General features: G+C 45.3%; 1 protein-coding gene and 1 non-coding gene across 5 annotated transcripts in view; both read left to right on the forward strand.

Moving 5' to 3' along the window:
* PDSS2 (decaprenyl diphosphate synthase subunit 2) overlaps nt 1–24,018 on the forward strand; it is a 233,851-nt gene that overhangs the window by 200,627 nt on the left and 9,206 nt on the right. The window contains exon 9 of one of the 4 annotated variants that reach the window (XR_009549625.1): nt 19,244–19,341. The exons of 1 other annotated variant lie outside the window; for it this stretch is intronic. Coding sequence is in view for 2 of the 3 variants with exons in the window: in XM_060190687.1 (XP_060046670.1) it covers nt 19,244–19,402 (159 nt within the window). In the remaining variant the exon portion in view is untranslated. Of the gene's footprint in view, nt 1–19,243; nt 20,325–24,018 lie in introns of those variants that run through there. 2 more of the 4 variants (XM_060190687.1, XM_007523920.3) reach the window with 2 other exon arrangements.
* LOC132538524 (U11 spliceosomal RNA) lies at nt 18,541–18,671 on the forward strand. Its single transcript, XR_009549877.1, has one exon. It is a non-coding gene; the product is annotated as a U11 spliceosomal RNA (small nuclear RNA).

Raw genomic sequence — 24,018 nt, forward strand, 5'->3', positions numbered from 1 at the left:
TCCTCTCCTCTCTCTCCCTCTGACTCTCAACCTCTATTAAAAAAATAACACACATTTTTTAAAATATTTATTTATTCCCTTTTTGTTGCCCTTGTTTTATTGTTGTAGTTATTATTATTGTTGTTACTGATGTCATCGTTGTTGGATAGGACAGAGAGAAATGGAGAGAGGACGGGAAGACAGAGGGGAAGAGAAAGACAGACACCTGCAGACCTGCTTCACAGCCTTTGAAGCAACTCCCCTGCAGGTGGGGAGCCGGGGGCTGGAACCCAGAGTCCTTGTGTTTTGCACTTTATGCCAGCTGCGCTTAACCCATTACGCAGCCAGCCGCCTTACTCCCAAGATGTAAATATTTCGCTGAAGTTCTCTGATCCTCTTCAAGAAATAGTCACGGTGCTAGAGCACAGTTGAGGAATATGGGAACCTACAGCAGTGGGCAGGCTCTGGTCTGACTACCTACCTTACAGCCCACGGCGCGGTACCAGAAGATACAGCCAGGACCATCATCTCAAAGGCTTAAACCTGGGAGTCTGGCGGTAGCACAGCGGGTTGAGCTCAGGTGGCACAAAGCGTAAGGATCCCTGTTCGAGCCTCTGCTCCCCACCTGCACGGGAGTCGCTTCACAGGTGGTGAAGCAGGTCTGCAGGTGTCTTATCTTTCTCTCCCCCTCTCTATCTTCCCCTCCTCTCTCCATTTCTCTCTGTCCTATCCAACAACGACGACATCAGTAACAACAATAATAACTACAACAATAAAACAAGGGCAACAAAGAAAATAAATAAATAAATATCTAAAAAAAACCAATTCTAATCATACATGCTGTCCTATCTTGCACTGCAGATGTACTTTTCTTTTTTTTTTTTTTTTTTTTTTTTTTGCCTCCAGGGTTATCGCTGGGGCTCGGTGCCTGCACTAAGAATCCACTGCTCCTGGAGGCCATTTTTTCCCTTTTGTTGCCCTAGTAATTATTATTATTGTTGTCATTATTATTGGATAAGGACAGAGAGAAATCAAGAGAGGAGGGGAAGACAGAGGGGGAGAGAAAAATAGACACCTGCAGACCTGCTTCACTGCTTGTGAAGCGACCCCCTGCAGGTGGGGAGCCGGGGGCTCGAACCGGGATCCTTCTGCCCTTCCTTGTGCTTCACGCCATGTGCGCTTAACCTGCTGCGCTACCGCCTGGCCCCCACAGACGTGCCTTCTGAGGCCTTAGCCCTTAACTCTTTGTACAGAGTGATTCCCTCCGCACATGCATTCACTCCACATCGTCCAGCTAGTTTCCCCTGCGTAATCTCTGGGTGTATTATTTTCATTTGTCCCCAGTGGCTATCATCTTGCTTTGATGATCTGTTCCTCTGATTTCTTAATGTTATTTTAAAATTAGATTCTTGTTCTCTGAGGTGTTAGCCATCCCACACACCTCAATGGCATTAGCAGATTTAATGATCATAATCTCTGTCCCCTTGAGGATCATAAGTAAAATTATTAAATGATATTAATCGTAAACCTCTTTATGACATCATAGGATTTGCCATCTTCTCACTGTTAGCCCAAATACTGTTGATACTATTAAATCCTCTAGGTATTTGAAATTATTCTCTGTTTTTTGTCTCCAGGGTTATCTATCACTAGTGCCAGTACTACAAATCCACTGTTCCTGGCAGCCACTGTTTCCATTTTATTGGACAGGACAGAGATAAACTGAGAGAGAAAGAGGAGATAGGGCGAAAGAAAGAGCGACACCTGCAGACCTGCTTCACTGCTCGTGAAGCGTCAGAGCCGGGGGCTTGAAGGGGAACCCTTGCGCGAGTCCTTGGCCTGGGTGCTTGACCAGTGCGCCACCGCTAGGCCCCAGGCATTTGAAATTAAACAAATAAACAAAAAGAAAACTTTCACTGGGTGTGTCTCTGAGCCGCCATCTTGGCTCCCTGTTCTCAATGGCTGGTCTTTTTAAAAGTCTGTAGATTTAGTATGAAAGGTAGCGGGGGGAGGGTTCAGGTCCTGGGACATGATGGCAAAGGAGGGTCTAGTGGGGGAAAACTGTGGAAACATGTGGAAAACTGGTAAACATTATGCATGTCCGAGCTATTGTATTTACTGTTGACTGTGAACCATTCATCTCCCAATAAAGAAATTTAAAAAAAAAAAAAAAGGAAAAAAAAGAAAACTTTGCCTCAAATCATATACTTGAAGCTATTGAACTCTGACGTCTTATGTTTATACAATATAATGAATTGCTTACTTCATAACAATATTTTTATGAAATTGCTTTCTTTTTAAATTCTTTTAATATTTATTTAATTTATTCCCTTTTGTTGCCCTTGCTGTTTTATTGTTGTAGTTATTATTGTTGTCGTTGTTGTTGTTGGATAGGACAGAGAGAAATAGAGAGAGGAGGGGAAGATAGAGAGGGGGAGAGAAAGATAGACACCTGCAGACCTGCTTTACTGCTTGTAAAGCGACTCCCCTGCAGGTGGGGAGCCGGGGCTCAAACTGGATCCTTACACCGGTCTTTGTGCTTTGTGCCACCTGTGCTTAACCTGCTGTGCTACAGCCCGACTCCCTCATAACAATAATATTTAGTAGGGGCCAGCCGGTGGCACACATTTAAATACACAAGGACCCCAGTTCAAGCCCCCGTCCCCACCTGCAGGGGGGAAAGCTTCACGAGTGTTGAAACAGGGCTGTAGGTGTCTCTCTTTCTCCCTCTCTATCTCCCTCTTTCAATTTCTGTCATTATCCAATAAATACAAATAATTAAAAATAATAATAATATGTAGGAATCTCACACTCTTACATTTACCATTTTAATTACTGAACCCTAAAAAAATTACATCTCTACATTGTATTGATTTATTATTTTACACCAGAGCACTGCTCAGGTCTGGCATATGGTGGTGGTATAGGGGAATGAACCTGGGACTTTGGATCTTCTGCACAAGAGTCTCTTTGCATAACCATTATGCTATCTAACCCCACCCTTTACACTGTATTTATCAGAACACTAAGGCAGACTTAGGTTGTTGATCAAGGTAGACCTGTTCTTTTTTCTTTGGCCTCCAGGGTTATTGCCGGGGCTCGGTGCCTGCACCACGAATCCAGTGCTCCTGGAGACCATTTTTTCCCATTTTGTTGCCCTGGTTGTTTATCATTGTTGTGGTCATTATTTATTGTTGTTGTTGTTGTTGTTGCTGCTGTTGTTGGATAGAACAGAGAGAAATCGAGAGAGATGGGGAGACAGAAAGGGAGAGAGAAAGATAGACACCTGCAGACCTCTTCACCACCTGTGAACTGACTCCCCTGCAGGTGGTGAGCCGGGGGGCTCAAACCGGGATCCTTACTCCAGTCCTTGCGCTCCACGCCATATGCACTTAACCCGCTGCACTACAGCCTGACACCCAAGGAAGACCTGTTCCTTAATTGTAAACTTGGAATCACATCTGGTTTTGCTGTTTTACCCTGAGCATCTAGTTCAGTGCCTGGCACATACCAAATACCAAAATATCTGTTAAATCTCTTGTTGGATGGATGAATGAATAAGCCAGGACATCCCAAACGCTTACGCCAATGTGCTGTTCTTTGTCATAAGGTGATTTCATAAACCATATTCATAAGGCATATTGACTCCATCTTGGTTCTTCTTCCTTGAAGTATACTTTCAATCCAATAGTTATATCCTCAGTGCTTTGCGCCCCCTTGGGCTAAAAGCAAGATTAAGTTGCGGGGTGATCTCTTCACTCCTATTCCAGAAAGCTAACTGAAACTGCCCTCCAGACTGATGCTCTGGGTCAACGCCCTGCACTGTGGTGTAGCCGGTTTCAATTATCGCTCCCAGTCTGTGGTACGGACTCACCCCTGTGCACAGGGAGAAGCTGTGTGCTTTCATGTAAAAAACAGAGCCCGCTGTCCCCAGAGAGAAACCTGCTCAGTCCATTGTAACAAAGTAAAGGTCACTTCAGATCTGAAGGGATCTTTCCTTTTCTTGTCGTGAAAAAAAGGGGAGGAATCTGCATGGCTTTTCCAACATTTTAATTTTTGAGGAGACAAAAAGGGAGAGGCCCCTCTGTAGACACTGAATGTGGTTTTTTCGTCAGTTAGAAGGTTTTGTCATGACCTACATGTGTGTATTCGTTAATTCTACCACCTGATTACGTACAGAATTAAGGATTTTTTTTTAATGGTTTCAAGATATTTGATCTACCAGAAAACAGTGATGTATCTGGTCGGCACATCCGAAGCTGTTCCCCATGCTTCCTAAAGGCACTGTCCAACTTCCTCACTTACTGCCTCGGACAGAGTATTGATTCTGTATCTGCTTAACCACCTTGCCTGAAGCAGGAGGTGGCTGTGCGCCTCCATTTTCAAACAGAGTTACTCTGATAACCATCGGACCACAGGTCCTGCAGCATAGGTCAGCCATGTGTAAGACGCTACTAACCGTTATGTGTGAGTGCATTCTCTCCACTCCCCCCCCACCCATCCTACCAGTATGGTGAAAGATCTTACCTAGTCACCAGATATTAACAAAGATCTCTACAGATTGATTCATTTATAGAGCGGTGGTGCCCCGTATGGAAGCTCTCTCTGTTCTAGATAAAGGAAATTACACTCGTTCTACCTTTGATTTATTCCTGACAAGATTTGTATACACCTGTTAGGGTGGGCTGTAATTCTTTCCGCATACTGTGATTTCTTTTAAGAGGCATGCCGTTTTTCACGATGCACACCAAGTACGTTAATGAAATGGTTTCATCAGATCCCTAGCTTCCCCTCCAAAAAGGAGGAGAGAGGAGAGGAGAGGAGAGGAGAGGAGAGGAGAGGAGAGGAGAGGAGAGGAGAGGAGAGGAGAGGAGAGGAGAGGGGAGGGGAGGGGAGGGGAGGGGAGGGGAGGGGAGGGGAGGAGAGGAGAAGGAAAGAAAGGAAGAGAAAAGAAAGGGAAGGGAAGGGAAGGGAAGGGAAGGAAAGGAAAGGAAAGGAAAGGAAAGGAAAGGAAAGGAAAGGAAAGGAAAGGAAAGGAAAGGAAAGGAAAGGAAAGGAAAGGAAAGGAAATCCTAGCTCTTGGGGCTGGGCGGCGGTGCACCTGGCGAAGTGCATGGACAAGGACCCAGGTTAAGCCCCCCGCCCCCCACCCCCCCACTGTGCTTGGCACCTGCAGGGGGAAAACTTCACAAGTGGTAAGGCAGGGCTGCAGGTGTCTCTCTGTATCTCTCCCTCTCTGTCTCCCTCTTCCCTCTTGATTTCTGGCTGTTTCTATCCAATAAATAAAGATTTTTTTTTTTTTTTTAAAGGGGGAGTTGGGCGGTGGCTCAGCGGGTTGAGCATATGTGGCACAAAGCACAAGGACCAGCGAAGCACAAGAACCAGGCATAAGGATCCCGGTTCAAGCCCCCGGCTCCCCACCTGCAGGGGAGTCGCTTCACAGGCAGTGAAGCAGGTCTGCAGGTGTCTGTCTTTCTCTCCCCCTCTCTGTCTTCCCCTCCTCTCTCCATTTCTCTCTGTCCTATCCAACAACAATGACATCAACAACCACAACAATGTTAAACAACAAGGGCAACAAAAGGGAAAATAAATAAAATAATAAATATACAAAAATTAAAAAAAAAAAAAAAGACTGAGCTTAACCTAAAGAACAAAAGGAAGAAAGAAAGACAAAGATTCTAGCTCCCTTCAATTTATGAGAAAGAGATGGAGTGACCAGGCAAGGGAGACAGCATAATAGTTATGCAAAAAGGCTTTCATGTCTGAGGCTCCAAAGTCCCAAGTTCAGTCCCCCAACAGTACCAAAAGTGAGATGAACAAGAAAGAGAGAGTCCTCCACAGTTGTCGTGTGACCGTCTCACAGAGCAATGATTCCACACAGGTCTTCTGACTCCATAGTATTTCTCAGGTGCTTAGAACATAGTGCAAAAAGTGCTGTGCAGGGGCTGGGTGGTGGTGCACCTGGTTGAGCACACACGTTATAATGCACAAGGACCCAGGTTCAAGCCCCCCGGTCCCCACCTGCAGGGCAAAAGCTTTGCAAGTGGTGAAGCAGGGCTGAAGGTGGCACTCTGTCTCTCTCCCTCCCTATATCCCCCTTCCCTCTCGATTTCTGCTGTCTGTATCCAATAAATAAAGTTAAAAAAAATTTTAGGGAATAGCGCAGCAGGTTAAGCACAGGTGGCGCCAAGCGCAAGGACCGACATAAGGATCCCGGTTCAAGCCCCCGGCTCCACACCTGCAGGGGAGTCGCTTCACAGGCAGTGAAGCAGGTCTGCAGGTGTCTTTCTCTCCCCTTCTCTGTCTTCCCCTCCTCTCTCCATTTCTCTCTGTCCTATCCAACAACAACATCAGTAACAACAATAATAACTACAACAATAAAAGGCAACAAGAGGGAATAAATAAGTAAATATTTTTTAAATTTTTTTAAAAGATTTGAAAAAAAGTGTTGTGCAGTAAAAGTATAAGTGTCGTGTGTACAAGTGGTGGTGCAAGGGCTAAAGTGTTGACAGCTCAGGTATGAGGCCTGGAGTTTGATCCCCAAGACCCCATGTGCTAAAGCCCGAGTCTCCTCCCATTCCGCATAAATAAATAAATTAATTCATCTTTACCCAAACAAAAGTGAAAGAAAATTCTGCATGCAAGCCCTTGTCTTGTAAACATCCAGAGGTGGTGTGCGTCACTCTGTGAAATGACGATTCACTTGGAAATGACTGTCTTAGGGATTATGTTCACTGAACCAATAATTATTGTGACCTGTTTAGCTAGTAAGCACTCTTAACTCTTTCAAGGATATTTTATGGATATTACCGTTAAAGCAAATTCTTCTCATGGCCAAGCAATCCTCTTGGGGGAGGCAAGGATCTGTGTTAACAAATACACTTTCCAGAAGACTGTAGGGCAGAGACCTCCTGCATCTGCAAGAGGAGTTATTTTGCAGATATGATTACACGCGTGTGACATAGACAGCCGTGTCCTCACACAGTATATCAACCTCTACGTTTTTCTCCAGTCTGACGCAGTCTGCCCGGAAGGCATATTTGAGATATTGGCTTATTTCAGCACCATTACTCTTTAACCAGATGTAGTGTTGCTGTTGTTTGAAGTTTATAATTTCCAGTGATGGAAATTATAAATGTATTTTGAACTAAACAGAAGGAACTGCTCAAGAACCCAGGTTCAAGCCCAGCTCCCCAACTGCGGGGGGAGGGAGGGGTGTCACAAGCAGTGAAGCAAGTCCACAGATGTCTCTCTTTCTCCATCTCCCCCTCCTCTCTCAATTTCTCTCTGTCCTATCCAACAACAACAATAATAACAACAGCAAAAAAGATAGCCTCCAGGAGCAGTGGATTCATAGTGCAGGCACCAAGCCCCAACAATAACCCTGGAGGCAAAAGGAAGGGAGGGAAGGGGGAGCTTCTTAGTCCCAGTGTTGCTTTCTGTATCGCAATGTATACAATTCAGTTCGCCTTTGAATACAATACTAAAAGATTAACTTTGACCCTGAGTACAGATACATCTCTTATTATCTATAAATCATGAAATCCCCCTTCAAAGCACATTGATAACCAAGAAGTAATGATTCTTTTTTTTTTCCTTTTTTGTCCTGTGGAATTATGCCTCAATTAAATATAACTTCATATTATAAACCTCAACTGCCAAACCTATCAAACGTTGATGGAAGTTTATAAACTAAGAATCAACTTGTACATTTGGTTCCATTTCATTGCATTTTAAAATCAGGCACATCTGCTCAGGCCCTGAACGACAGTTTAATCCGGTAGCAAGCTCTGCTTTGTCTGAGGCCTCTGCCATGCAGTCAACAATTTTAGTCAATTTTTAGTGTTCCCGTAAAAAAAAAAAAAAAAAAAAGTTTAACTACATGAAATCATCCCTACACTGTATAGTTAATATGTTTAGGGATCTTGGAATATTAAATCCTACATGTACAGTTAATGCATGTAGTACAGATATACCTATTGAGACATGATTTCTCTGGAATTAGTTGTATGATTCTGTTGAGGTCTTTGCAAGTAGTGGTACATAGCATGGACTCATGAATACATCTGATGGGAGTCAGGTGGTAGCGCAGCAAGTTAAGCGCACGTGGTGCAAAGCGTAAGGACTCTGGTTCGAGACCTGCAGGGGGGTTGCTGCACAAGCGGTGAAGCAGGGCTGCAGGTGTCTGTCTTTCTCTCCCCCTCTGTCTTCCCCTCCTCTCTCCATTTCTCTCTGTCCTATCTGACAACAATAATAACAATCCTAATAATCTAATAACAACAACGATAAACAACAAGGGAAACAAAATAAATAAGCAAACCTGATTTGGAAGAAGTACTGCAGCTGTCAATGAGGGCGGGACACAGAACTCTGGTGGTGGAAACTGTGGAATTTATTTATTTATTTATTTATTTATTTATTTATTTATTTATTTCGAGACACAGACAAATTGCGACGGGGGAGAGAGAGAGACACTCACAGCGCTGTTTCACCACTTGTGAAGCTTCCCCCCTGCAGCTGGGGACCAGGAGCCTGAGCCTGGTTGCGCCATCACCCGCCCCACCCCGCCCTCCCAGAGTAAAGCTTTAGGGGCCAGGCGCTCCCCGTGCAGGCTGGGCTTCTGGGTCCCTAGGAGAGCACCCCAGTGCAGAGGGCATTTCCCTCACTCGCTCTGACTCTGTAAAAGATAAAAGTTTCTGGGAGTCGGGCGGTAGCATAGCATGTTAAGCGCACATGGCGCAAAGCGCAAGGACCAGCGTAAGGATCCTGGTTCGAGCCCCCAGCTCCCCACTTGGAGGGGAGTCGGTCTACGCATGTGTCTGTCTTTCTCTCCCCCTCTCTGTCTTCCCATCCTCTTGCCATTTCTCTGTCCTATCTAACAACAACAACAATAATTACAACAACAATAAAAAAGGGCAATAAAAGGGAAAATAAGTATTTTTTTTTAAAGTTTCTATAGGAATAGTGAAATCATATATGTCAGAGGCCCTTAAAGATTTTTTTTTTTAATGTGAGGCCAGGCAGTGGTCACCTGATTAATAAGCACACACATTACAGTGCACAAGGACCCAGGTTCATGCCCCTGATACCCCACCTGCAGGGAGAAAGTTTCACAAGTGGTGAAGCAGGGCTGCAGGTGTATCTCTGTCTCCTTCTTTGTTTCTCCCTCCCCTCTCAATTTCTCTCCGTCTCTATCCAATAATAAATAAATATTTTAATAAATAACTAATGAAAAGGTGGGTTTTTTCTTTTTAAATATTTATTCTCTTTTGTTGCCCTTTTTATTGTTGTAGTTATTATTGTTGTCGGATAGGACAGAGAAATGGAGAGAGGAGGGGGAGAGAAAGATAGACACCTGCAGACCTGCTTCACTGCCTGTGAAGTGACTCCCCTGTAAGTGGGGAGCCAGGGGCTGGAACCGGGATCCTTATGCCGGTCCTTGTGCTTTGCGCCACCTGCGCTTAACCCGCTGCGCTACTGCCGGACTCCCAAGGTGGGTTTTTTTTCTTTGTTTTGTTTTTCATTCGAGAGACCAGAGCACTGCTCAGCTGGGGAGTAAGCCTGCAGCCCCAGGCTTTAGGCATGAAGTCTGTCGCTCTACTACTGTGTGACCCCCTGACTCTAGCCTTTCATATTCTGAGAGCACTTAGAAACCAAAGAGTTTTCAGAGGCAGTGACACACTCAAAAGCATCTCATAAAAGCAACATATAGTGGTCCGGGAGGTGGCGCAGTGGATAGGGCATCAGACTCTCAAGCGTGAGGTCCTGAGTTCAGTCCCCAGCTGCACATGTACCAGAGTGATGTCTGGTTCTTTCTCTCTCTCCTCCTGTCTTCCTCATTAATAAATAAATAAAAGCTGTTAAAAAAAAAAAAAGCAGCATTTAGTATTGGAAAGAGAACTAATAACACCTTTCCATAAACGTTAAATAATAAAGCACTTAACTTTAATACTGTGCGTCCTTCTCTGTGTTAATACCGTTAATTGGATCCTCCAACGGGATTTGAACTTAATTTACTTCACGTGATACTACACTTGTACAGTTATTCAGCTGACTTAGTCAGAGATTTAATTATATCAGTGCCCTAAAGTGCTCTATCAGGGAACTAAAACACAGACTGACAGTTCACCTTGTGTGTGTGTGCGCGCGTGTGTGTGTGCGCGCGTGTGTGTGTCACATGGCTAAAGTGTTTCTCAGAGTGGGCACCATAGTGGTCTAGTCACATCATAATGTGGAAAGTGCTTTCTGTCCATCAACTTGCAATATTTCCAGTGAAAATGTAGGTGAAGGTAAAAGTAGAAAGATTATTTTTATGGTCTTTACTCTTGCAGCTATTAGAACCAAGGGCATACGCCTCATTCCTCAGTGTTTCATCCATATTTCTCTGTATCTTCAGCCCTGCTGTCTATGCCATGACAATAAATGTGTGCTGGGTTGAATTTTATTATTTTAAAGACAACCAGTGGGAAATGTGACTTTTAAAAAAATTTTTAATATTTATTTTCCCTTTTTGTTGCCCTTGTTTTTTTATTGTTTTTTTAATATTTATTTTATTTATTTATTCCCTTTTGTTGCCCTTGTTGTTTTATTGTTGTTGTTATTGTTGTTGTTGTCATTGTTGGATAGGACAGAGAGAAATGGAGAGAGGGAGGGGAAGACAAAGAGGAGGAGAGAAAGATAGACACCTGCAGACCTGCTTCACCACCTGTGAAGCGACTCCCCTGCAGGTGGGGAGCCGGGGTTCGAACCGGGATCCTTATGCTGGTCCTTGTCCTTTGTGCCACCTGCGCTTAGTCCGCTGCACTACAGCCCAACTCCCGTTTTTTTATTGTTGTTGTAGTTATTATTGTTGTTATTATTGATGTCGTTGTTAGATAGGACAGAGAGAAATGGAGAGAGGAGGGGAAGACAGAGGGGGAGAGAAAGACAGACACCTGCAGACCTGCTTCACGCCACTGCTTAACCCCAGGACTTGAGTGATTTTTAGTGTTGTCCTCCCGTGTGTTGTTTTTCTCTAATCTGAAATTACCCTTCACACAGGTCATCGTCAAATAGTCAGCTAAGTGGTCTGGTAGATGGCACAGTGGATAAAGCATTGGACTCTTAAGCAGAAGGTCCCAAAGTTCAGTCCCCCGCAGCACAAGTACCAGACTGATGACTGGTTCTTTCTCTCTCCTCCTGTCTTTCTCATTAATAAATAAATAAAATCTTTAAAAATAAAAATAATCAAGCCCAGCTGTAACTGACTAAATGAAGCCAAGAAGTGCAGAATGTGGAGCAGTAATAACAATAGCCTGGTCCTTTCAAAATAGCACTATCATATGAGGAAAAAATAATAATAAGGACATCCTCATAGACGAACCCAATATGTAAACTATGATTAGTCTTGGTTTGAAGGCAGGTGAGAGTCGACTAAAGAAAGCCTTGTGGGTGGTCTGGGAGGTGGTGCAGTGGATAAAGCATTCGACTCTCAAGCATGAGGTCCAGAGTTCAATCCCCAGCAGCACATGTACCAGACTCATTCTCTGGTTCTCTTTCCCTCTCTCCTCTTATCTCTCTCATTAATAAATAACAACAACAACAAAAACATTGTGGGGGGCGGGTGATGGTGCACCTGGTTAAGTGCACGTATTACCATGCACAAAGCCCCAGGTTCAAGCCCCTTGACCTGACCTACAGGAGGAAAGCTTCATGAGTGGTGAAGCCGTGCTGCGGGTATGTACCTCTCTTGTCTCTTTTCTTTTCTCTTTCTCTCTCTCCTTCAATAAATAAGTCTCTTAGTGGAAGAGGCATGATGGTTATGCAAAAAGACTCTCGCCCAGAGGTTCCCCAATTCCTGGTTCACCCACAGCACCATCATCATCATAAGCCAGAGCTGAGCACTGATCTAGTCTCTTTCCCTCCCCTCCCCCTTCCTTCCTCTCTCCCTCTCTTTAGTTAGTTAGATAAGACAGAGAAAAACTGAGACGGGCACGTGGTGCAAAGCGCAAGGACCCGCATAAGGATCCCGGTTCGAGCCCCCGGCTCCCCACCGGCAGGGGAGTCGCTTCACAGGTGGTGAAGCAGGTCTGCAGGGGTCTGTCTTTCTCTCCCCCCCTCTGTCTCCCCTCCTCTATCCATTTCTCTCTGTCCTATCCAACAACGACGGCATCAGTTATAACAACAAGGGCAACAAAAAGGGAATAAATAAATATTTAAAAGAATATATATAAAAAAAGAAAGGAAGAAAGAAAGAAAGAAAGACTGAGAGAGGAGGAGAGAGCCAGGCACCTGTAGCACTGCTTTACTACTTGTGAAGCCGGTGGGGGCTGGGGGCGTGATCCTGAGTCTGTGCATGGTACTGTCCAGCCTAGTACCTATCTGTCGTTAAAATTCGTAAGCTCTAGCCGGCCGGGCTAGCTTCACGGGCGGGTAACAGAGACACGGAGACAACGGCTGGGCAGGGAAGCTGTATTTCTTTATTCAGGAACAACGATTCATAAACTAAACCAAACTAATCACCAAACAGAACTCTGCTGTCTCTTTGCGGCGGCACAAGCACTCTCTCTCTTACTCTGGAACTCAGGAACCCAGGAACTCTGTCACTCTGGAAATCTGGCGGGTTTCCTTCGGGGCGGGGCCAAGCAGGCCCGCGAAACTTAACTGGACTGATCTAATTCTCTCGGCGGGGGAGAACTACCCAATGTAAAGCATACAACAATTCCCCCTTTTCTTTTTAACTAAATGACTATAGTATCAAGGGTGTGGGGTGAACAGAAACATATATCATACAGGCATTTTAAAAAAAGAAACTGGCACAAACATGGAGAAACATGTAAGCAAGTAACAAGAACCAGTGTGTTGCCAAGGGAAGGCCTGAGGGGGCCATATCTGCCTCTGTGGGCAAAACTTTATCAGCTTAAAAAAAAACATTTCTTGCCTCTGGGGGGCGTACTTGCCTCGACAGGCATTTGCATGGGGGCGGGGAACGGCCTAGAGTCCCAAAGGCAGCTGGCTGCAATTTACTTACTATGAAACAAAACTTGTTATTAGCATATCCACTGCACAATCCAACGTTTCTAATAGAGAAGGAATTTGAGACTTTTATATATCAACAATGTCTTTTAACCTTTTGTTACACCCATTCAAGATGGAGTCAGGAAAGGAAACCTCAGGCATGAGAATAATTAGCATAGCCATTGTGCGATCTACCATTTCTAATAGAGAAGGTAATGGAGAGTTTTACATATCAACTAGTCTATTTAACCTTTTGTTTAGACCAACTTAGTTAAAATATATTGATTGTTAACTAATTTTTACCTCAGACTTTAAATGTAAGTTAATTTTATCTTTATGAGAATTACGTTGAAAACCTTTTTCATTTAACTTTGACTAGTAAGAATTTAGCCTTAAAGTTACTGTTTACCAAACTTTAAACATACACATAAACATGGTCATTAATACACAAGGAGAGAAACCTTTGTTACTAAGACGTCATTTCAAACACGAATTTAAATCTGTACTGTCTTAGTTGTTGGGGGGGGGGTTCACCATCCGGAGGTGGCTTCCCGCGCAGCTTCACTTTTAGGAATTGCAGGTTGCGATCTCTGCACAAATCTCTGCATACTCCAGCTTGTCTGCCTTCAGACCGGACCGGCAGCTGGAGATCTCGTGTGCCCAGTTTCGGCGGGGAGCCTGGGGGTCCGGGAGGCCCGGGATGGTTCCAGAATTCATAGAAAGAGGGCAGGCAGGCCAGTTTTGTAGAAGGCGTGGGCCTAGGTGCCCAGGGGTGGCTGCCATGATAGGCCGCCGCGGCCCTGCCCCATGGCCCTGTCATGTCTGCTGCCCTGCTCGCAGTGGCCGAGCAGTGTGGAGGGATCACACGTCCAGTGCCCTGCGCCATGCGGTGGAGAGCCGGCTCCTGTGGGCTGGCCTCGGGCTCCAGCGTGTTGGCATCGGGCTCCAGCGTGTTGGCATCGGGCTCCAGCGTGTTGGCATCGGGCTCTAGCGTGTTGGCATCTGGCTCTTGTGTGGTGGCATGGGGCTCCTGCGGGCTGCGGGGCTGCGGGCACGGTGCACGGGGTTGTCTGGGCGCAGCCGGCTGGCTGGCTGTTTAACCAGGTGGAAACGGCAGCTCCGTGCCTCGCCTCCCGCCCGCTGGCTATTCCCGCTGGCTGTTCTGAGTTCGCCCGAGCGAGTGGGAACCACAGAGTGGTCCAGAGATAAATGTTCCAGAAACAGCAAAACAGTCTCGTGAAGAAAGAGCAGAGGCCTTTGGAGATCTCTTCACAAGCAGAAGAGAAGGCCATCGAGCATAGGTAGCCAAATTGTCTTTACTTATCTGAGAGATGCGCAGGTCAGGTCCACGTGGGCACCATTTGTTGTTAAAATTCTGAGGCTCCTACTGGGCGGGCTAGCTTCACGGGCGGGTAACAGAGACGCAGAGACAACGGCTGGGCAGGGCAGCTGTATTTCTTTATTCAGGAACAACGATTCATAAACTAAGACAAACTAATCACCAAACAGAACTCAGCTGTCTCTTTGCGGCGGCACAAGCACTCTCTCTCTTACTCTGGAATTCAGGAACCCAGGAACTCTGTCACTCTGGAACTCTGGCGGGTTTCCTTCGGGGCGGGGCCAAGCAGGCCCGCGAAACTAACTGGACTGATCTAATTCTCTTGGCGGGGGAGAACTACCCAATGTAAAGCATACAACACCTATCTACCTATATCTCGAACTAAAATAAAACAAATGTGGGCTTCTTCTTCTAGCGTTTGCCCTTCTTCCGTAGCCAGTCAACAGCGTCAGGTTGAGCCCGATGTAAAGTTTCGAGACCTCCTTTGAATCTGGAGAGGTGGCAGTCATTGACTGTGTGGGTCATAGTCTGTCTGGAGCCGCAGGGGCAGTTCGGGTCGTCTCTGGCTCCCCAGCGATGGAACATAGCGGCGCACCGGCCATGGCCTGTTCGATAGCGACTGAGGAGGGCCCGATCATAACGTGCCAGGTCAAAGCCGGGTTGACGCTTGCAGGGGTCTGTGATGAGGTGTTTGTTCTTGACCTCAGCTGACTGCCAACTCTGTTTCCAAGAGTCTGGAACAGAGAAGTTCCGTGTAGGCGTAGGGGACCAGATTGGGTGACGAGACGTCAAGCGTTGGACAGGGTGGGCGAAGATATCCGCGTATATTGGCAGGTCCGGTCGAGCGTAGACGTGGGAAATGAACTTAGATGATGCCGCATCCCGACGAATATCTGGCGGGGCGATGTTGCTAAGAACTGGCAGCCATGGAACCGGGGTGGAACGGATGGTTCCAGAAATGATCCTCATGGAGGAATATAATTTGGAATCGACCAAGTGGACATGGGGGCTACGGAACCATCCTGGGGCACAGTATTCTGCAGTGGAATAGCATAATGCCAGAGAGGATGATCGCAGTGTGGAAGCGCTCGCGCCCCATGAGGAGCTGGCCAGTCTTGCAATGATGTGATTCCTCGCGCCCACCTTTGCTGCAGTTTTTATGAGATGTTCGTGAAATGACAGGGTGCGATCGAGAGTAACGCCAAGATAGACTGGCTGGGCTTCATGCCGGATTCTCGTATCGCCAAGCTGCACATTAAGCTCACGCGAGGCCGAGGCATGGTGTAGATGGAAAACAGATGATACCGTTTTTGCAGTGCTAGGGATTAGTCGCCATTTTTTACAGTAATCAGATATCAGAGACATGTCTTTCGTGAGTGTTTCCTCGAGGATATCGAACTTGGATGCCTGAGTTGCACAGCAGATGTCGGCGTAGATGAACTTCCTTGAAGAAGTTTCTGGGAGGTCATTGATGTGAATATTAAATAGCGTAGGAGCCAGAACAGAGAAATGTGGGCTGGGGAGACAGCATAATGGTTATGCAAAAGCCTTTCAACCCTGAGGCTCTGAGGTCCCAGGTTTAATCCCCAGCACCACCATAAGCCAGAACTGAGCAGTGTTCTGGTCTTTCTCTGAGTATCTTTCCGTCTGTATCTACTCTTTCTCATTAAAATAAAATAAATTTAAAAATACTTAAAATAAATGCAATATATCTTAAAATTAATATTTATTTTAAAAAAGAAAAGGGGGCACTACAGGACCAATTGGACCTTTGCAGACCACACAGCCCTGTGGCAGGCAGCCAGTCCTTTCTGTATCTCTCTCTTAACAGCACAGAGGGTTCGCAGATCTCCGCCTGCAGGGGGGGACGCTTCACAAGTGGTGAAGCAGGCCTGCAGGTGTCTGTCTCCCCCTCCTCTCTCAGCTTCTCTCTGTCCTGTCCAATAATGTGGGAAAATGGCCACCAGGAGCAGTGGATTCAGGAGTGCTGGCACCAAGCACTAATGATAATCCTGGAGGCAAAAAAAAAAAAAAACTGGTTTCTGATCTCATCTGCAACCTTCGGTGAGCTCCTGAGCTCTGGACCTCTGCTCTTTTATCTTTCTAGAGGGCCAGGTTATTCCATTATTATTACTGCTATTGTTATTACTTTATTATCTTTATTTATTGGTTAGAAACAGCCAGAAATCTAGAGAGTAAGGGGAGATCGAGACGGAGAGAGACAGAGAGACACCTGCAGACGTGCTTCACCACTCACAAAGCTTTCCCCCTGCAGGTGGGGACTGGGGCTTGAACCAGGGCCCTTGAGCATTGTAACATGTGCACGCAACCAGTTGCGGCCACCACCCGGCCCCAGGCTATTTCTTTTATCTCTCTATTTCAGGGGTTATGCCATGCCTAGTTAGCAGGTAATGAAGGGATAGACAAAGGAATGGAGAATGCAAATACGGCTGCTGTGTATTCTGTCTCCCAGATACACACCCCGGAAGCCCAGAGGAGGTACAGCACCTCGCTCCTTGGAGCTGGCATCCCACCTGTGTGCACTGCTCCTGAGCAGAGTGAGGGGCTTAATGGGAGAAGACAGTCTCAAAGGAGACAAGAGCTTCAAGAAGTCTCCCTAAATATGGGGTGAAAGTAGGAACAGGGGGGAAAAAAAAAACAGGACAAGAGAAAAATAAGAACACTATCACCTCATAAAAAGAGATTGAGCTTTTCCTTAAAGACATTAAAAAGCAGTGGGTGGGATGGGGAAACAACAATAGTAGTTATGCAAAAAAGCTTGCGTGCCTGAGGCATGAAAAGAGGTCCCAGGTTCAATCCCCAGCACCACCGTAAACCAGAGCTGAGCAGTGCTCTCGGAAAACTGGACAAGCAGAGACAAGCAGTGAAGCACTATAAGCAAGACCAGATTTGCATTTTATACAGCTCTCCTTTGTAACATGAAGAATGCAGTCCAGGATCGTGAAGCTGGCTATAGGAAGGCTCTGTAGGAGGTGATTGTGAAAAGTCGCCCAGGCTAGAGGTGATGCTAGCCTGAACTAATGGGAATAAAGAGCAGAAGATACTGTGCAGAGCTCTGGAGGGAGAGTTTGACTGGGGCTTATTGGCTGCATCAGTCAAAGTGGCTCCCTTCTGACAACCTCACATTCTCTGTGGCTTCAAAGATCAAAGATGTGGTTGCTTTTGTTTTGGCTTATATTGTTTTACGAAGCCAGGAACTTGTGTATGCACAATTGCATCACGCCCAGGCTTTTTCCATTCAGAGAGAGAGAGAGAGACAGCACAGCATTGAAGACACACACACACACACACACACACACACACACACACCTGCAAGGAGGAGAGAGAGACAGCACAGCATTGAAGACACACACACACACACACACACACACACACACCCCTACAAGGAGCATACCCTTGCTGGTGAGCTGTCTCCCCAGCCCAAAGCTGTGTTCCTTGCCTGCTCTACGTGTCTTGTACATGTTAGAGAGGGGTTGCACTGCCCACTGTGGTCACTCAGGGATCTGGGCTGAGGACCTTTTCTCATGTGGCTGATTGATATGTCAGAGGGAAATCTCTGGAGAGAACCAGTGGGCAGATAAATCACTGCAGCCCAGGAGTGACTGGCATCATTCACAACTCCCAGGCTGGAACTTGTCACTCGGCCTCATCTAGTCTCTGAAGGCCAGAAAATTCAGTCCTGAATGAGCAGCTTCCATCCAGTCACGGTGCCTGATTGGATCTGAGGGAGGAAGAAGGACTCCAGGTTCGTGATTAGTGAGTTAGGCAGACATCTGAGGTATTCACTAAAGGAAGATGAAATTGGAGCAAGAGGAAGGAAGCAGGAGGGCTAAGTTATTTTAAAACCCTTCCCAACTCTTCATGGTGATTGTTGCTGGGGGGGGGGGGGCTGCTAGGCACAGAGGTTTGTTTGGTGGGGTAGGTACAGTGTAAAACTATACCCCTGTAATCTTACAATATCGTGAACCATTATTACATCACTAATAAAATTAAAAACGGGTCAAGTGGTGGCACATATGCTACAATGTGCAGAGACCGGATTCAAGCTCCCGGTCCCCCACCTGCAGGGGGAAAGTTTTACGAGTGGTGAAGCAGGGCTGCAGCTGTCTCTCTGTCTCTCTCCCTCTCTGTCACCCCCTTCCCTCCCAATTCCTGGCTGTTTCTAGCCAATAAATAAAAAAAAATTTAAGAAAGAAGAGGAAGAGGAAAGGGGCTCATGTCGTGAGTGACACGTAGGGCAGCGTGTTTGCTCCAAGTGCGGAATCGACGTCAGGAGATTTCGGAAGCATAATTTTTGTTGTTTGGGCAGCTGGTGATCTTTGATCCCAGCAGAAAAAAAGAAAAAGAAAAGAAACACACACACATCTCCTTCCCATCATCAAGGAGGATTGGTAACCGACTCCATTTATTGGTAAGAAGAGTGTTCCAGCTCATTCTTCCCACTTACAAGTCCTTGAGACTTAAAAATGCGGCATTCAGATCTGACGCTTTGTTGAATTTTTTTTTTCCATATGAACACTGGGTGCTTAAAAAAAATCGTTATTAGCTGAGATGTTAATGAAACCTTTCTCAAATAAGAATCTCTGGCTGCTGAATTCAGAATGCCTCTGCCTCCATTACCGCCAGCCCCCAGCAGGGCCCTTTTCAAGATATCTAGAAGTGGGGCCTGGGAGGCGGTGTAATTAGGCTGATTGGAGCCTATTGTGCAGCTCTGCAGGGCAGGCAGTGAGCTGCCTCAGGGACTGTCAGTGCCTCCATATCTTTGGAGAATGATGTCCACTTTACCTCCAAAGAAGGTAACCAACACCGTGACTCTGCTTTCTCCCCTCCTTTGTTCCCCCTCCCCCCCCCCAATTTGATGGCAGTACCTTAAAAACTGACTTCTTCTGTGCATTTGTTTCTTAACAGTTGCGAGAGACCATCAAAGCTGGCAAAGGTGTGACTTCAGCTATTGACCTGTGTCGTTACCATGGAAACAAAGCCCTGGCAGCCCTGGAGAGCTTTCCACCCTCAGAGGCCAGATCTGCTTTAGAAAACATTGTGTTTGCCGTGACCAGATTTTCCTGACACCAAATCAAAAAAAAAAAAAAAAACACTGGCGTTTGATAGCTGGGAAAAAAAAAAGAGGAGGAGGAGGAGGAGGAGAAAAGGAAAAACAACAACAAACTGGGGAATGAACTGAAGGACAGACTTCATGATGAGGTCACTGCATGTGTTCATGACTTTAAAAAACTTGCTTCCCCCCCTTTGTCACACAACTCAGTCATGAAACCTGCTTTCTCTTTGGAAATGCTACAAAACAAAATTAGAACAACCACAAAGAAAGAAAGAAAGGAAGAAAGAAAGAAAGAAAGAAAGGGAGAGAAAGTCAAGCCGTTTTCACTTGTCACACCAGAAGCACCCTTGAAGCTGCAGCAGCAGAAATAATTGATGAGATTCACTTCTGTGACCTCAACAAATGGACAGGAAATAAGTCCTTATTGATTGGACTGAGCCAGGGATGGCGCCAGGGTGGTGGCCGGTGGTTTTCCTTCTGAAGAGGACAGAGCAGGCTGGAAGCTGCAGGTGTTGAGAGAAACACTAGCAACCCCAGCCAGGAAGGACTGCCAAATGGAGAACCAGTGACCACTTTCTCAGGAAGAAGGGGAATTCAATAATTGAGGGGGGGAAAAATCTGTATTGTCTTCTTGCAGTTATGTCTCTGTTTTTATGGATGCTAGATGCATATATTTTGTGCCTCTTGGTTTTTATAAGATTATTTGGGAAGAAAAGTATTGAGGGGGGAAATGGCAAATATTTTTAAGTCAGAGATTAAAGTGTTACCACATGTTAACTTGGTTGTAGTAGAAATAGTCTGTTTTATTTTTCCTCAAAGAACCAAACTTTTTATATATTTTTAAAGATCTTATTTATTTATTTATTTATTTATGAGAAATATAGGAGGAAAGAAAGAAACAAACCTTATGGGGGTCAGGCGGTAGTGCAGCGAGTTAAGCACACATGGCGTGAAGTGCAAGGACCTGCGTAAGGATCCCCACCTGCAAGGGGGTCACCTCACAGGTGGTGAAGCAGGTCTGCAGGTGTCTGTCTTTCTCTCCCCCTCTCTATCTCCCCTCCTCTCTCGATTTCTCTCTCTCCTATCCAGCAATGACAACAATAATAATAACGGCAACATAATGGTAAAAGTGGCCTCCAGGAGCAGTGGATTCGTAGTGCAGGCACCGAGCCCCAGCGATAACCCTGGAGGCTAATAATAATAATAATAATACTGTATAACAGAGGATCCCAAGTATTAGGGGTCAAATTGTACTGGGGAAGTCACTAGGGATGGGATATATTTTTTAAAATCTTTTTTTAATTTACTTTATTTTTCCCTTTTGTTGCCCTTGTTGTTTATCACTGTTATTATTGTTATTGCTGTCGTGTTTGTCAGATAGGACAGAGAGAAATGGAGAGAGGAGGGGAAGACAGAGAGAGGGAGAGAAAGACAGACACCTGCAGACCTGCTTCACCGCCTGTAAAGGGACTCCCCTGCAGGTGGGGAGCCGGGGCTCGAACCGGGATTCTTATGCGGGTCATGCGCTTTGCGCCAAGGATATATATATATATATTTAATTATTTATTCCCTTTTGTTGCCCTTGTTGTTTTATTGTTGTAGTTATTGTTGTTGATGTTGTCGTTGTTGGATAGGACAGAGAGAAATGGAGAGGGGGGAGAGAAAGACAGACACCTGCAGACCTGCTTCACCTCCTGTGAAGTGACTCCCCTGCAAGTGGGAAGCTGAGGGCTTGAACCGGGATCCTTGTGCTGGTCCTTGCACTGTGTGCCACGTGCGCTTAACCTGCTGCGCTATATATATTTTTAACCTCGTAATGTTGTTTGGGTCTTGAACTGCAGCCAGCCACTGATAGAGAGACTGTGATCTCACAGAACAGTGAGAGGACGCTGTCTCCATGTGGCTCACAGCAGGTGCTTGTGGGGATGTGCCCCAGCCTGCGGGGTTATCGACGGAAACCTAGGGTAGGGGGCGAGAGAATGGAGGGGACAAGAGACATGAAGAGGGAGTCGGGCTGTAGCGCAGCGGGTTAAGTGCAGGTGGCGCAAAGCACAAGGACCGGCATAAGGATCCCGGTTCGAACCCCGGCTCCCCACCTGCAGGGGAGTCGCTTCACAGGCGGTGAAGCAGGTCTGCAGGTGTCTGTCTTTCTCTCCTCCTCTCTGTCTTCCCCTCCTCTCTCCATTTCTCTCTGTCCTATCCAACAACGACGACAACAATAATAATAACTACAACAATAAAACAACAAGGGCAACAAAAGGGAATAAATAAATAAAAATAAAATATTTTTTAAAAATTTTAAAAAAAAAAGAGGAAGAACGAGAGCAAGACAGGAGGTCTGATCAAGCTCTGAAAATTTTATTTTATAGCCACAATTTATGCATAAACAAGGAGGAAGTTCTGCTAAGGTAGTGGGGGAGGGAGGTGGGTGAGCAACTTTCCAAACAGCTAGATGGTAATCTCAGTTCCAATGATCTGAATGTCCTCTCACCGGCTATATGAGAGTCTTAGCTAAGGCCTTGGCTCCCAGCATGTCCTCCCTTTTTACATTTAAGTGAGGTGGGCAATTGAGGGTAAAAGCTAGGAATCTTATCAAGAGATAAGTGGGCATTAAGCAGAGGGAAGAAGTATTGACCTGATTTCTCCCGCGGGGTAAATATAGAACTGATCTTCCCGCATCTTATATGGCTCTTGGTGTCTTTTGGGGAGGGGAGGGAGAGCCACTATTTCTAAGGTGAGGAAAACTCACGGCGAAGAGTTCTGATGACTGACACCAACCTCCATGCAAATCAGGTTTGCTTCACGGGGGACTCAGAGGCGGACTATAGGGTCCTCCCCCTGCAGTGCTTAGCCTTGCACCCCTTACCAGTGCCCACGCCATGCCAAGGCTGGCGTGCGTAAATCTGAGTTTTATGCAGCTCCTAAAAGAGGTCTGTCACCCTCAGGTTCAGCCAAGCCTCTGTCAGCCAAATCAAGTCTGTGTTAATATATTTGTAAGGGTTTCGATGCCAAGGAGTCAATTTGTTGTTTTATAAAGCCAATGATCTTATTAAAAATAAAGGGTCCCAAGGTAATCATTAACAAAAGACTAATCAAGGGTCCCATAAGGGGCATCAAAGTGTCCTAGCGTGCCACCAGCAAGTCTAAGGGAAGCAGTCAGTAGATGTGATGTCCAGGGGAAGAAAAACAGCATGTCTGGTCCTCTGGTGGTCGTCTGCGCCAACTGATGAAATTTTTCTTCTTCATAGAGGGTCAGCTGTGGAACAAGCAAAACTAGGAGGCAAGGACCAGGTAGAGAAGAACTGACATGAAAATATAGGGTGGTGTTGTACCAAAACACAGAGGAGGTGCATACACATTAGGTGAGGTTCCTTGAACATGAGGAATATTGGGAGAGAAGTGAGCAGTCAATAAACATGCAAGGATGAAGTCAGCAGTGGTAGGTCAGCAGAAAGAGAAGACTTGGATAGGCTGGTGAGGTTAGCTGGAGTATATACTGCCATGGCGTCCTTTGTGGTAAGGACTTGCCAACAGGGACTCTGGATTTTGCAAGAGCAATAATGTGATCCACCATAATAAAAGGAAAACAAACATGGACATTCAGTGTTGAAAAAAGAAAAAGAAGAAATATGTCTCTATGGCTGGGAGAGTGGGTGGCTTTGTCAATGAGATACAATAAATGGACAATTCGAATTTTTGTAAATATTAAAAAGGCTTAGTGTAGTTACTTCATTGACACTTTATTTAGCCAACTGAATACGGGGGGGTGCATTCCCCTTCTTTTTTTATTTATTTATTGAGCTTTTAATGTTCTAAAGGAAACAAAAATACATGGATTGGATGTCTATTGAAGCAAAATAGAGCATATGACTCCTAAGGTTTTTGAGCTTTTTCTTGTTTGAGCTGTAGCCCACATAAATTTAGAAAAAGTACCATTGAGAAAAAAAAATGTTTTTGTTTACTAAACATGGGCAGGTGAATTACATCAATCTGCCAGAGAGCATTGGCTTTTATCAATGGGGATTAATCTTAAAAGTCTGAATATCAGGATCTTAATTCAACAATGCAGGAGCCAGTAAAGTGCTCTCACTATGGCAGGCCAAGCGTTAAAATTTTAAGAGGCTTGTAAGAAAATGAGAGAAAAAATTTTAGGATATGAGTGACTTTAGGAGTCATCATACACCCATAAATAAAAAAAGAAAAATGTTTAGTTTTAAATCTTACCATATGAGCAGTCAGTTCTTCATGTGCAGATGTACCTATAATTATTTACTTAGGGAGAGAACTTGTACCAAGTTAATTGATGATCTAATGGTTAGAATTGGCTTGAGTTTTTTTTTTTTTTAATAATTTATTTCTTTATTGGGGAATTAATACTTTACATTCAACAGTAAATACAATAGTTTGTACATGCATAATATTCCCCAGATTCCCATTTAACAATACAACCCCCACTATTTCATTCATCATTTTTCATGGACCTGTATTCTCCCCATTTTTTATATGATTTTAGAAGGCACTTTATTAAAATATACCAATATGTTATAGGAAGTCAATACCTAATGTGTTGACATGATAAAATGTTTACCTTTTTTTTGCATTATTTTAAACTGATTAGACAGTTTAA

Source organism: Erinaceus europaeus, chromosome 4 (genome assembly GCF_950295315.1).
Source record: "Erinaceus europaeus chromosome 4, mEriEur2.1, whole genome shotgun sequence".
Lineage (NCBI taxonomy): Eukaryota > Metazoa > Chordata > Mammalia > Eulipotyphla > Erinaceidae > Erinaceus > Erinaceus europaeus.